We start from the raw sequence: 15,231 nt of genomic DNA, 5'->3' as shown, positions 1-15,231 counted from the left end.
TAACTCTGAGCAGGACTGCCTACATAATTGAGGGGGTTCAGTGCAACATGAAAATGCAGGCCCCCTTGTTCACAAATGTTTCTTTTAAGACAAAGCAGCAGAGAACTAAACTTAGTCTGAAGTTCTCAGAGTGTGGGACCCTTTTGAGCACAGGGCCCTGTGCAACTGCACAGGTTTTGTGCCAACCAAGCAAGTCCTCCAACTGACAACTCATAAGTGGATGACCTTGTTTTTTTTGTTGTTGTTTGTTTTTTTCTCAGATCCAGGTCATATGAACTCTCTTCTGTGAAATTGTTTATTCCTTCAGTCAGTCTCCATTCACTATGGCACATAATGGCCTAGTGTTCCTTAGTATCCCTACTAACTCCAGTTCTTATAGATCAAAATTTAGGGACAGAGACATAACATCAATAGTAGCTAATATGTATTGAGCATTTACTATGTGACAGATACTGTGCAAAACTTTGTACGTGCTTTAAATTGATTGCCAACATGGCCTCAATTCTGTCATTCCCTGTGTTCACATACCTGGTGTTGTGACTTCAGCTTTTCCCATCAAGAAGAAGAGTCTGTTTCTGCCCCTCTTGAACCTGGGCTGGTCTCAAATTGCTTTGGCTCATAAAATTCACCAGAAGAGATGGTGTACTAGTTCAGGGGTTAAGTCTCAAGAGGCTTGAAAGCTTCAGCTCTCTCTCCTGGAATCCTAGGCTGCCATGAGGACAAGCCTGTGCTAGCCTGCTGGAAATGAGCACCACTCGGAGGAGAGCTGTCATTTCAACTGAGACCATCCAGATCAGCCAGCCTCCCACTGACCTGCCAACTATCTGCAGATGCATGAGTGAGCTAAGCTGAAGTCGGGAAAATGAGAGTCCTGTCAGCAGCACCATTCCTCTGATCAACTCACAGGTGAGAGAGGATAAATAGTTGTTGCTTTAAAACTCTTTCTTATAGGGTATTTGGTTATGCATCATGATTATTTAATAAGTAACAGATTTATTATTTCTGTTCTCTCAACAAGGAAACAAGCTTGTTTGAGAAAAATAACGGGCCTAGAAAAATTTGCTCCGTGGACCACATTCTTGTTTGTTATTTTGTGGGGCCACGTCATAGCATCCAGGGCTCTGTCAAGCCCTTGGCTAATTTAAAAGCTATTTAAGTAGAAGAAGCAGTATTTTTGCTGATGGGGGCAAGCCTGAGGAGCTCAAACACCAGGAATCTCTGCTGATCAATACCATGTCTATTAATAACCAAAACTTAAAAAATCAAACATTGTAATCTGTCAAAGAAAAAATGCAGAACAGAGGAGATGATGTCTTTGAGGTCGAGGTTGCAAGGTAAATGCCAGCAGAAATTTTGGCTGCATCGCATTAACACTAAATTAAGACTGAGTTCTATAAGAGGTCTGTGTGACAGCCCATTAATGCAAATGGCATTCCTTGTGATGTCTGTTTTAGTAAATGAAAACAAAATGCAATTATATTAGTGAAATTCACTCATTAAACTCAACTAAAGTTCACCAGCAAGTGTCTCTCCATCTCCACTTCTGCCTCACGTCTTTGATAAAAAGCAACTGCTTCCCAGAGTAGCAAGTGGACATTTTGCAAAAAGAGTATTGCACACACTTTGATCATAGAGGGGGCACCAGAATTCAGGAGTTCTTACAAATATCGGAGGTTGGGCAGGTTCTGGAAGGCATCAGGGTCAATGTACAGCAGGTTGTTGGCCTTTTCAATTCTTCTGTAAAAGAACATGAACATAATCTCAACAGTAAGGAACACTGTTGTATTTTTCACATTATGCAGAATATATCAAAGTCATCCATCCATCCATCCATCCATTCATCCATCCATCCATTCATTTATCCATTTATTATTTCAATAAAAATTGAGCACACATGCAGTGCCTTTTATTATGCTACCCCACACAAACTAAATATTAACTCTGTCCTGTTTAACTCTCATCACCAAAGTCCTCCTGGTATGTCCATCAGAGGCAAACAAAGCCCTGGCTGGGTGGGTCATTTTCACCCTGAGCACAGCTGAGTCTTTTACTAGTAAGGATCTCCCAGGGTGTGAGGATGCTAAGAAGATAGGGATGAGACCAATATGGGGAATGGAGCTTTTGTATGGTCAGCAGACAAAAGATAAGGGGATGGAAAACAACAAAATGGGGTGGAGAACAAAAGAGTGAAGAGGCAAAGGAAGACAAAGATTGGGGGCAAACAGTGGGCATCTCTGGTTTTAACCCTGAAATCTGAGCAGACAGTAGCTGCAGATAAGCCAGTGATTCTCTTCCTGCTATAGACTGAGGCTGCTCCCTTGAGCCTGGTGGGAGGTGGTGACTTCTCCAGGTTGGCCCGTGCCATGTCCTGATCAATAGTTTGGAGGTGAGCATGTTTGCATTTGTATTCCAACAGTGAAGTTGCCATTTCCTCATCTTGCTGGATCAATGTATATTTGCAGAGATGCTCTGTGTTAATTACTTCCTCCCTGTTTCATTAGCTTTTATGTTGTAGTAACATGTAGCTACCAGATCCAAGTACAAGGTAATTGATCATTTTAAGTACAGTCAGTGCTACATGGGGGTGAGCACCTCTCCATGCAGGAAAGAGCTGTCCTATTAGCTCTACTACCCATTGCATAGGGGGATGTCTGCTTGACCCTGTTTAGAGGGCTGTCTGCTGTGTGGTTCATTTCTCTGATATTTCCTGTGGGTTCTGAGACTCTGATCATGTCTTTTTTTCCCACTAGGGGAAGGAGAGGCCAAGCAGAAAGAGGAGAAAGGATGGAGCAAGAGGGCAATGGGAAGAGGAAGGGAAGGCAGCAGTTGCAGAGGATTGATGACAATGAAGGAGAAGGAGGGTGGGGGGCCGAGTGGGTGGTAGGAAGGAAAAGGGAGGGAGAGTCTGCCAAAATGGACAGACTGAGTGTCTGTCTTTCCTAAACAAAGTGTGTGTGTATGTGTGTGTGTATTACATGGTGGTCATTAGAGACCATATATGTATGTATATGTTTATTCCCTACTGATACTTGGCAAATACTTAATACTTTTTAAAAAGATACAAGAGTTGAGAGATTTATGTTCAAGCTCTTATCCTGCTGTGGATTTTGCTAGGTGACTCTAGCCAAGCCTCATAACTTCTCTGTGCCTTTCATCACTCATCTGTAAAATTAGAAGCGTGATTCATTGGCTCTCTTAACTGTCTTTCATGAAAATTTTGTGAGATGTTAATGTATACGCTATAGGAGAAACCTTTGCAGTGACATTAGTTGAGAGCCGTTTAATATAATATCTTTCTTGGAGATTCCAAGTGTCTATCCTCATATTATAGGTTTGAGAAGTTTTCCTATAGGAAGTGAATCTAGATTGATTTTCCCAATGTTTCCTAGTCTTATTTGACCATATAATCTCCCATTCTTTTTTAAACACAAAAAATTCCTGAGTGTTTAATGATATGCAATCTACTTTGGAAAATTCTGCACTAGACCATTTCTAAAGTGTCTGCTAGCCTATGATTCCATGAAGTAATTTATGGTCATTATATGAAACGGAAGTGGATCTGTGTGACTACTGACATATTGTAACCTAGAATGTCAACAAGAGAAAGGAAATTTGATTGGAAGAGTAGGGGAAACAATAATCATTGACACACTCATGCCAGTTGATGTGTTAGATCTAATTTACATTTATTATATCATACACTTGTCACAGTGATATTATGAGGCATGCAATTATATTGTTCCCATTTTATAGATAAGAAAACTAAGGCTCAGAATGATTTTGTATCTTGGCCAAAGTTTTTTTGTGTGATTATATGACATAGGCAAGTATTCAGACTAGTACTATGCATCTTCAACTACTGGGTTTTGACTGTGGAATAACTTTGAATGAGAGGATGAGGTGGAGATACTTGCTGGCAGTCTCAGAGCCAAGTTCTTGGGTTTACTATGCAAACAACTCTGGGAGTAGGGGAAATGGGGTATGACTAGGTTCTGGATTGGTGCCTGGACACAGGCAGAGTGCTCTTTGGGCTGACTTTCATCTTAAAATGAAATTGTAGGGATATGAGGACAGAGCAGAGCCTGGAATAGAAGCAGACTTCCAGGTGATGGTCAAGAATAGTCATGAGCAAACCCCAAAGGTTCTTGCTTACATTTCATGTAATTTGGGCAGATTGGAGAACACATTCGCCTCTATCACTTCCAAGACATCATTCTGTGAGATCTCTCTGTGAAGAAAGATGTATAATTCAAGTCAGTTAAGTTATACTCCATAAATGGACTCAGGGCTTAGCATAGAGGCTGGTGGTTAGGATGATTCATGAGACTCACAGAACACTTTTCTGCCCTCCATGAAGTCAGCTGTAATAAAGCGAAAATATTAGACGCTAATACTTGCAGAACAATGGGAGAACAAACCCAAGGCGATGCCTCACTTTACAGGCTTTTCAATCAATAGATGTAGCTACTGAGTCTGCAGAGGGAAAGAGCCTTGCTTAAAGATATTTAGGGAATGTGTAGGATGAGAACAAAGTTTAAGTTACCTCCACTGGGGGTTGGTTAACTTTTTCTATAGGGCCAGGGAGTAAATAGTTTGTGGTTCAGCAGACCATTTGGTCTCAGTTGCAACTGCTCAAATGATAATTTAGGGCAAAAATAGTAATAGCTAACACGTAAATGAGCACGACTGTATCCCAATAAAATCTATATTAATAAAAGGGTAATATGCTAATTAGACCAGGAGACCTTCTGGACAAAGCCATGGTGGCATGGCCGAGGCAGAGGCTGTTAGGGGCAATCAGGCCGGCAGGGGGGGCAGTTGGGGGCGATCAGGCCAGCAGGGGGGCAGTTGGGGGTGAGCAGGTCAGCATGCAGAGTGGTTAGGGACAATCAGGCAGGCAGGCAGGTGAGCAGTTAGGAGCCAGTGGTCCCAGGTTGTGAGAGGGATGTCCTACTGCCGGTTTAGGATGTCCTAAACCGGCAGTCAGACATCCCCTGAGGGGTCTCAGATTGGAGAGGAACAGCCCCTCCCCCACCCCCTGTGCACGAATTTCATGCACCGGGCCACTAGTATTATTTATAAAGACAACTGGCAGGTTGCACTTAGTGCCATGGGCTGTACTCAGTGACCCTGCCCTAGACCATGGAGTCAAGTTCTTCAGTCTGCTGACCTGGTTGTGGGAGATGAGAACCTCAATTCAGTGTCTTTTAAATAAACATGGACTTAAATCCTTCCCTGGTCAAGTCATTACCCAAGTGGGGGTTGCTGTTTCAAGGTCTTTGGCATTAATGTTATCTTGGCATAAAATACCCCCCAAAGATCATTTAACCCCAGTTTCTTTCCTCCTGGAGTAATTTGAGGGTAGTGGAGAATGTAGTCCACTGTGCAAAAGCCTAGAGTTTGTGAAGAGAGAGAGTGGCTTAATCAGTTAATTTTTATAAAGTGGCTCACAGATGAAACATGCTATTAGGCCTCCCAAGGAAGACCCGCATGCAGTTCCAAAGCCAAAGCTGATTGTCTCTGGAAATCTCAAGGCAGCATGCATTCAAATTGGCTGAGGAAGAAGCCTGTTTGCTGGCCTGTTTAGCTGAAGAGCTCAAAAAAGGCCCTTGATCAAGGGATCAGCGTGGAGGGCAGGACAGGAGACCACCTTGTGGGAGAGGGAAGTATAACTGTGAACAGCAGCCACCTCAGTGAGGGGGGGCTGGTGACATCTGGGGCTTGTCACCTCAGTGAAGATAGGGTCATTTCTCACAAGGCCCCATGAGAGAGGAGACATTTTATGAGAGAAAAGTGCTTATTCTAGGATAGCATCTTTTATGATTCATTTGGTAAATTTAAGTCTTCACAGCTTTTACAGTTGAACATAGATAAGGTGTGTGTGTGTGTGTGTGTGTGAGTGTGTGTTTAATAGAACATGTCGGACATTGGCCATTTATCTTGCTCCTCTGTCCTGTAGATAGAAGGGCACTTTTAGGAGGAGTAGAAGATTTGCACAGGAAGAGAATAAGGCATGGGGGAAAGAACTAGACAACAGAGGGAGTTTAAATGCAAATAAAGTCATATTTTCTGAAAGCTATTTTCAGGTTCACTTACAGTTATCAATAGGTTGGTCACCACTTGTGGTCATATCTCAGTCTAATAATGGCCCAAAGGTAGGCATTTCTCCTTAAAAGATAACTAAAAATTAATAGAACAAACAAGCCAAGAAACACTTCTAAATTAATTCAGAAGGCAGTTCACATTTTATGGCCTCACCTTGAAGGATAGGAGGGGGTAGAGGGGCTGGGTGGGGTTGGAGGAGCCTTTGGCTGGATGAGCACTGGGGGGAGGTGAACAGTGTGCTGTAGTGGGAAAGTACCTCACTGAGAACAGTCCAACCCAGTTCTGTTTCTAGTTATTTATATTATCATTTATTAAGTGTCTTCTATTTACCAACATTCTACATGCTTTCTCTCCCATCCTTTGAACATGCCCATGAAGTCAGCATTTTGATCTCTATGTTAATAAAGAGCCCTGCCTGGATGCAGAACTGTTTTCTTGTATGTACCTTGCCTCCTGGGCCTTGTTGGGCCTGATATTTCCACTCCTATATCTTTACTCAAGAGAAATAAAAATTTATGCACTTTCAAAGACTTGTACACAAATGCCCATAGCAGCTTTATTTGTAATAGCCCCAAACCGGAAGCAACCCAGTTGGATAAACTATGGAATATTCATGTGATGGAATGCTGCTCATCGATAAAATGGAACAAACTGCTGATACAACATCATTGAATCTTTAAAAAATTATGCTGAGTGAAAGAATGCAGACATAAAAGAATGCATACTGTATGATTCCATTTCTATGTGGTTCTAAAACAGGAAAAACCAATCTGCAGTGAGGGAAACCAGGGTAATTATTGCCTGAGGCCTCAATAGAGGTTGCTGACAGGGCAGAGGCACAGGAACTTTCTGGAGTGATGAAAATATTCTATGTTAAGGTTGGGGAGGTACTAACATGGGTGTGTGTGTATATATGTGTCTAACTTATTGAACTTTAAACTTAAAATGGGTACATATATTTTATTGTATATAAAATATACTTTAACGTTATTTGAAAAATGCCTTCTTAATAAGGAAGAAGACTAAAACTCCAATTTTGTTTGTTTCATTTTGAAGACTGAATTAAGAGAACAATGGGAGAATCTTGGTCATGTTGTCTGGCCAGACTGTGTTGTTCAAATCCTGGTTCTATTTTGGTGATTCTATGCTAGCTTCCTTCCCAACTTGGCTGTCTTTCCCCCCATCCCACATCTGGAAAGTGAAGAGTTGGACTAGATAGGAGTTTCTCAGCCCTGGCTGCGCTTTAGAATCTTCTGATGGACCTTTACAAGTTCCAGCGCCTGGGTCCACACCAGAGAGTTGGATTTGTTTGGTCTGGGTTTGACTCTGGTGTTGTTTTTTTCTCCCTTTAATTCTCCAAGCAATGGTGAGTCTAACGCGCATGAAGGATTGAGACCTGCTGGACAAGATGGCCAAAAGGTCCTTTTAGATCTATGATTTCTGTCTTAAAACTTGCTTCAGGACAAGGGACAATTTTTCCCTGTCTGCTAAGACAATAAATTAAATAAACAAGGTTCCTGGAGCACAAGATAATGAGACTAAATAGAAGAAAGAGAAACCTGGAGATAGAACCTGGAGACAGGAGTAAATAGAGCATGTATGAGTTAGGTTAATTTTTTCATAAGTAAGAAAGTTTCAACCAGAGTCACAACATTGCAAATGTGTAGCAAGAGATGTAGAAAATATGTAGTAACACCTTACATTTAGTTAGTTAATTAACAATATATTTTTTTAATGTATAGCCTCCCTTCATTTTCAGTGCACCTGTGCATATTAGAATTAGTGCAGCCAATACCATCTCCAGGTAGATTAACAGGTGATCTGGCTTGGCTAAGATAACACAATTGTGGGGATCACTCAACTGGTCTTTGAAGGGAGGATGTGGAATCTTTCCATCTAAAGAAGTTACCTAATTAAGAAATCATTCTTTGTCTCAAATGATTCTGTTAAGAATATTCTTTGCAGTTGTGACAAATCATTACAATTGGCACAATTCGAATTGTGATGGTGTTTCCTAAAAGTTAGAGGTAAAGGTCCATGAGAGAGGAGAGCTCTAGGGTTGAGATAGATCTCAAAGTGGCCCAGTGGTCTGTATGGTAAAACAATTTTTTAATAATAATACTAAAATAAAAATTTTCACTCTCATTCTGTGGGCATATTATGGGACCCTACTTGATGTGTGATATGGCAACAGCTATAACACAGAAGCAGATATGAGAATGCATCTGTCTTCTGTTAAGCCAGATGTTTAAAATATTTGCAAATATGTAAAACCATGGTGCTCTTCTTACTAATACATTTTGAAAAGGTGGTTATTTTGCCTGAAAACTGTTATTTATATCAACATGTAGGAATTTATTGTTGTTTTTAAATGAACTAACAAATAATTTTCCAAATTTAATTTTTAGTATTGTAAAAGTCAGTAGTTATAACTCATATAAGTAAATCTCTTTGCTGTCCTTAATAACTGAAAAGTGTATATAGAGATCCTGAGACCAAAAGGTTTTGGAACTGTCCAAGGTAGACACTGAATGCTGCCCTTCTTGGGCGAGGGGTCCTGACTGTGGGAAGTTTATTTCCTGAGATGAGGCTCTCATCTTCTATGACAGTGCTTTTCAGTTGTTCATGCACATGTGAATCACCTGGGGATCTTGTTAAAATTCAGATTCCCAGGGGAAGATCTTGAGTGGGGTCTGAGGTTCTGCATTTCCAGTACCTCAGGTAAAGGGATCATGCTACTATTGAGATCACACTTTGGACTGCAAGGCTCTTTAGAACAAAGGTTAATAACACCCACCAGATCTTTCTCCCAAACACAGACATAGGAGAAGATGTGAAAAGAATGATAGAAGAGTGCAAATCAACTTAAGAGGAATGAAGTACTTGATTTTAAGAACCCAAAATCCTCTTTGAAAAGCTTTCCCTTACTCTCTCATCATTAAAGTTTTCCTACCCATTTTCACAAGACTTCTTTAATCTCTCAGTTAAAGCAATTCACACATTGTGTTGTCATTGCTTTTCGGGAGTGGTGGTAGTGGCATTGTTTAACTCCCCAACCTGCTTTGTGTTTCTGGATGGTATCTTATCTGTCTGTCTTTGTATCTCCAGCATCTAGCGGTAAGTTGGCATGTAATAGGTACTCAACAAATGTTTAGTGGATGGATGGATAGTTGAAGGAAAAGTAGTCTTTGAGTCCTGATAATGGCACCCACAAAACTGCAAAGATGAAGTTTGTCTTTGGTATTTATTTACCCTCTTTTCTCTAGGCAACATGCCCAAGTCTGGTAAAAGGTGGCAAGGTTAGCTTGTCTGTGAGATAGGCTTTTGTCCCAGTGGATTTTACATTTAATACAGCATGCAATGGGCACATGTATATTTGGTCTGCTGTACTGATGATGTCTGGATGCCTTTAGCTCTACTTATCTAGGTCCCAGATGAGGTCCTTGAATTCACAAAACACCCATATACCATACTAGAGGCCCGGTGCATGAATATTCATGCACTGGAGGGGTGGGGTCCCTCAGCCCGGCCTGCCTCCTCTCATAGTACAGGAGCTCTCAGGGGCGGGAGGTGACCAGGAGATCAGGGGAAGGTGATGCCCCCATCACACCTCTGCTGCTGCCACTGCCGGCAGCGCAAGCCTTGGCCAGCCCTGGTTACCTGAGCCTTGGGCGGCCCTGGGTGGCTGGGCAGCCGCCATCCGAGGCTTGCCTGTGCCTCAGCCCACCATGGACATCTGGGGGGCTGGGGGTGGGTCTGGCCACACCGTTCACCTGCCGCCCTCCCCCCCACCCCCGCTGGGCTGAAAGGACTGTGGGACTCTGGCAGGGCTGAGGGATCTGGGCGCCACCATCTTTGTGACAGTGTGACAGTCAATTTGCATATTCCCTTTTTATTAGATAGGCTTTTCCCTCTCAAACCACTCTAGATGTCAGCATTTCTCAAGCTCTGTTTTAGTATCACTCAAGCTTGTCCTGTTAGTACTTTTGTTGATGCCTCACATGTCATTGGAACTAGTTTCCTTGTTAGACCAGGTCTGTAGCTGCCAACATCATATTCCACTACATGTTCTGCAAACCCTTCATGGACAGCTAGGCTGGGCAGGTTTATTTTCCTCTTCCAATTCCTCCCCTCCCTAATCACAGATGCGGCCAACAGCTCCATCTGTCATCCCTCTTGGCTCAGTGGCCCAACCCAAGCTTTAAATCCTAGGGTCATCTGACTGCTCTTTAATATTGAATATATCCTAAATCCTCTCACTTTTTTCAGTATTTCTTGCAAATGTCTTTTTATTTCCTACCATCATTATCATAATAATGGCTCTTTGTAATTTCCGTTAGACAAGCAGTTCTTAACTGATGACTCAGGAGAGGTTTGAGTGGGCCATGAGTCATCTTCTTTCAATTAAGTGTTCTGATAATTTAATTAAAATTTGGAGTAGATTCAAGGTGATGTATGTAATATGCAAGAAAATGAAAATGGAGTGGCTACTGGAGAAAAGGGTGGAGTAGAAGGTGATGGCCTAAGAGTTTATCTCTGGCTGGATACAGGAGTATATCTAATACCTACAATTGGGTGCCATGAGTATGATTGTTGTTTGGGAAAGCAAATGGAATTAAAAGAGAGGGATAAAAAGTGAAGGAGGGAGAAAGAGCAGGAGGGAAAGGGAAAGAGATTTTCTGGAGGTAGAATGGCATTAAAGTTAGAAGTTAGAAAAGGTAGACAATTCCTTTATTACTCTGTGTATGCATCTCAGAAATTGTTTAAACATTCATTCATTGAGTTCTGAGTAATGGAAGACAAAGGGTTGGAAAGGTCATAAGGGAATGGACACTGTGAGTAGAGAAGAAAGGGAAGAGACATTGATTGGGTTCCTTGGCTTCAGTGTGGTCTGCTAGAAAGAACAACATTTTAACCATGGGGACTACTAAATCCATTAGCACACAGACCCTGGGAGGTGTTTATATTAAGGAATTTGAACCTTCCACTCTCTACACTGCAGTAATGTAGAGCTGCATGAGGAGACAAGGACTCCCAAGTGGCAGGAGTAAGTCTTTCATCACTTTAGCAAATCACTGAAGCTCTCTGAGACCCATTTCCTCTGTGAGATACTGCTGAGACCCTATCTCTCAGTACATTGTATACTCCATCCTCTGTAGTTGGCGGGGCTATTGATGACCATATGAATAATGCATGCCATGCAGGAGGAACCAAAGCACACAGTGTTATGCAAAGGTTATGCTGCTTACTATTATTTTTATTACATCACTGGAGCCAGGAGAGGTAGTCTAGTCTCAACTCTGCCACTAATTAACCACTCTCCTTGAGTCAAATCAGTTACCTTTGCTGGGCCTTTGTTCTTCATCTATAAAACAACACTATTGATTCAGATAATCTTGTGGGTTCCTTCTAGCCCTAGAATTCCATGATTTTAATTATTTCTGTGATTCTGTTATTTAAAGACAGCCAGCCACATGGTTGGCAGTTCTCCATGATAGCCAGCTTTCATTTCTAACAAGCTGGGGTGAAGGCAGGTGCTCTGTGAAGCATCCTTCTTAAGGCACCGCACCTGTTCCCTTAGGAGCAGCTCTGTGGGCAGACCCATGAAGGAGCAGCAGCAGGGTATCCAGCAAGGGCCATTCTCCCTCAGCTCTGGACATGGTAAAAAACTACCCCTGGCCTGGGTCATTTTTCTCCTTAAGGTTTTTATTGTCAGCTTAAAGAGGGCTCCATTGAGCTCCCTGTAAGTCTGTGTTGATTTATTCCTTGTCATCTATCCTAAGCTTCTTTACCAAAGAAACACCAAATGTGTGTAGACATGGCAGTTATTGTGGGCTTTCCTGTTCACTTCTGTCACCCCACAGCACCCAAAAATCTTCCTTAATAATTTCTCTGGGATCTGTTGTGCCGTTTTGCTATCCTTGGCACACCTGTAACATGACCCCCCCTTCCCCCAATTGGCTTTCATCCTCCTCCCAGCCTCTGTTTTCACTCTGTAATACATAATTACTCTGTCTTTTATGCTCCTTCATTTTCCACCCCATTAACTCTGATTCTCGGCACAAAAGTGCCCCCTTTATGGGCTGCAATGAGGGAACAACAAGGAAATCACATTTGGCCATTTCTGAATTTGAGTCACATTGATTGTTTTCTTTTCCTCTTTGGAATGCTTGAGTGTAGCACCCTCATAAGCACCCTGCATGCAGAGCTGTTATCCATTCTGTTCTTTGCTATGTTTTCTGAATTTCCTTGAATTTAGAAATTCAGGGGCCTATTTTCACTGACTCCGTAATCCCTTTCTGAGCAGTACATTTACCTATCTCAACCCAAATGGTAATCCAAAGCCCTACTCCATGCTCTTTTTTGCTTCACATTGGTCCTGAGAATGTCCCTGTTTTTACAGCAAAGAGAACTATAGGTCAGGAAAAAGGAAGATGGTTTTTAAAAAGAGCTTCCTATTTTATGAGACTTTGCAACTACCTGGAGAAAAATGCACTAATTCTAGAAAGTAAGGAGGAGACTGGATTATCTGCCAACACGAGTCTTTGATTGAGCTGGTCAAGGCCACCCAAGATGTTGGGAACCAGTTCAGTTTATGTCCAGGCCTTTTCTGTGCCTTGGAAACCTTTGTTTAAACAATCACTTAGAATACCCTTTGTAATACTTTAAGAAATAAATAAATAAATAAATAAATAAATAAATAAATAAATAAATAAATAAAACAACCCCCCCCCCCAAAAAAAAAACACAAAAAAACAAAAAACAACCCAATCACTTAGAAAGAAGCAAAACAGCCCGGCTGGTGTGGCTCAGTGGTTGGGTGTCGACCTTTGAACCAGGAGGTCACTGGTTTGATTCCCAGTCAGGGCACATGCCTGGGTTGCAGCCTTAATCCCCAGTGGGGGGCATGCAGGAGGCAGCTGATCAATGATTCTCTCTCATCATTGATGTTTCTATCCTTCTCTCCCTCTCCCTTCCTCTCTGATATCAATAAAAATATATTTAAAAAGAAAGAAAGAAGCAAAACAATGAATGGTGGAGTTGTTCCGGTTGAGGTCTGGGGTGTCGGCTGCATGGGGTAGAAGAGAACCGAGATCTCCTTCCTCAATTAAGGAGCTTTGAGGGGCTCTTCTGTACCCCTAGGTATATGTGCAATTTAATTGTGAAATACACATTTGTGTTTTACTAAAATAATTTCAGGTCATGAAGATCCTGTTAGGAAGACATCTTTTAGGAAAAGTTATCTTGTTTTGTGATGCCCCTGAAAAGAGAATTTCCTGGTATCGGCACAGGAAGGAAGGGATTTTAGTAGCTATCTTCTAGTTACTTTCCTACTCATGCCTCCTATCCTCTCTTCAGATAAAGTAACAGATAACTTAACAAAAGCACAAGGAACTGTATTTACCGTATTTATGTGAGAAAATAATAACGGAGCTGGTCTAGCTTAAAATGTTCCTTATTTATGATGATAAGAGTGAATTTTTACTCACCCAAATAAGTTCCATTACATGGGTCTCCCTGCTGGAGTTGTAGAAACAATAGTCAAAGCTAGCTGACTTCCAGGAAAGGGGCTATCTGTGTTCTAAGCCAGACAATAGAACTAGCCTTGCAGACCCCGACAAGCTGTGTGAAATAGGTAAAGTTATTTAACCTCTCTGAGCCTCATATCTGAAATGAGGACAATAGTATTTACCTTGTTAAATAATTACATTTTAAGTATCTGAAGCTTAGTAAGTTTAAAGAAATTGTTTTTTTAGTACCATAGTTGTTATTTTTTTCTAGAGTCTAGTGACTATAAATTCCTTAGGGCTAAGGAATTTGTTATATTTCTAACTTGTCATCCGTGCACCCAGCAGGCACTCCATAACTGTGTGCTGAATGGACACATGGCATCTGCAGGGCTTGAAGTCCTGTAAATATGTTTTTATTGATTTTAGAGAGAGTGGAAGGGAGAGGGAGAGACAGATAGAAACACTGATGAGAGAGAAACATCAATATTGATCTGCTGTCTCCTGTATGCCCCTTATTGAGGATCGAGCCAGCAACCCTGGCATATGCTCTGATCAGGAATCGAACCTGTGACCTCTTACTGCATGGGCCGATGCTCAGCCACTGAGCAACACCAGCTAGGCTCCTTTGTCTTATATTGATTAAAGTAAACATTTGCTTTGCCCTCACATCTGAGTAGTGGAGCAGGAAGGAAACCCATTCCAATACTAAGGCTCAACCTTTAAAGTTTTCTCCAAGGAGAATTCTCTAATCCTCTAGAATCAAGACATTTGCCCCCCTCTGAGCTTCCCTAGCACACGCCTTGTGTCTTTACCAGTGTATTTAATCATAGTTGGACTAACAGTCATGCTGGCTATGCTTCCTTCCAGTCCTAAGCCCCTTAGGGCCGGAACTGTGGCCATTGTTGAATTCTCAATAGAACAAGTCCATTACATCACACCATGCATTTAAATTTTATTGAGTTGGAGGGAAGAGGTATTAACAATGAATGCCTTAGCATTTTTGGTACCAAATCTCAAATTACTTTTCAGGTCTCTTATTCAGTCATATTCAACAGAATACAATTTCTGCCTGTAAGATGTTTCTAATAAGAAATTGCTCTTTAGTCTTTTCCATTGAGACTGATTTTCAAGGCTTCCTGTTGATTGACTAAATTAATGAAAGAAGCAAAAGCTGTTATCAGTGAAAATGATAATGCACAGAAAGGTATGGTAATTTACCTAAAGTCACACAGCAAGTGAAAGGTAGAGAAGCAGAACCTGGGTCTGTCAACTTGCATGCTGATGTTCTTCCAAGCACACAATGCAGCATCCTGACGCTATGGATCCTTATGTCTAACTTTAGGTTATGAGTAGTCACCTCCTTCCTGCTTGTTCATGATACATTTTCTTTATTTTTTTTCTAAAAATGTATTTGGAGGAAAAGAAAAACATTCTGACCAAATGGTAGAAATTCTGGGACCAATTTATTATATTAAATCCTGATTTAGATTTCAGAATTCATTTGAATAGATTAGTTTCACAACTTGTATATCTAATTATGTTTTCCTATGTCACCAACTACAAGCAATTTCCCTCCTTTTAGGATTATTGTATCTTTAAATGTAAGGCATAAAAT

At 41.4% G+C, this 15,231-nt stretch overlaps 1 protein-coding gene across 1 annotated transcript in view; it reads right to left on the bottom strand.

Annotated features, from left to right (window-relative positions):
* The window catches only part of FSHR (follicle stimulating hormone receptor), a 136,777-nt gene that overhangs the window by 36,689 nt on the left and 84,857 nt on the right, over positions 1–15,231 (bottom strand). Inside the window, exons 3-4 of the mRNA XM_059660769.1 lie at positions 4,154–4,228; positions 1,663–1,737 (exon numbers count right to left, since the gene is read on the bottom strand). Of these exons, the coding sequence (XP_059516752.1) occupies positions 1,663–1,737; positions 4,154–4,228 (150 nt within the window). The remainder of the gene's footprint in view (positions 1–1,662; positions 1,738–4,153; positions 4,229–15,231) is intronic.

The sequence above is a fragment of the Myotis daubentonii genome, chromosome 12 (assembly GCF_963259705.1).
Source record: "Myotis daubentonii chromosome 12, mMyoDau2.1, whole genome shotgun sequence".
In the NCBI taxonomy this organism is placed as follows: Eukaryota; Metazoa; Chordata; class Mammalia; order Chiroptera; family Vespertilionidae; genus Myotis; species Myotis daubentonii.
This window is presented reverse-complemented; position numbering and strand designations above follow the sequence as displayed.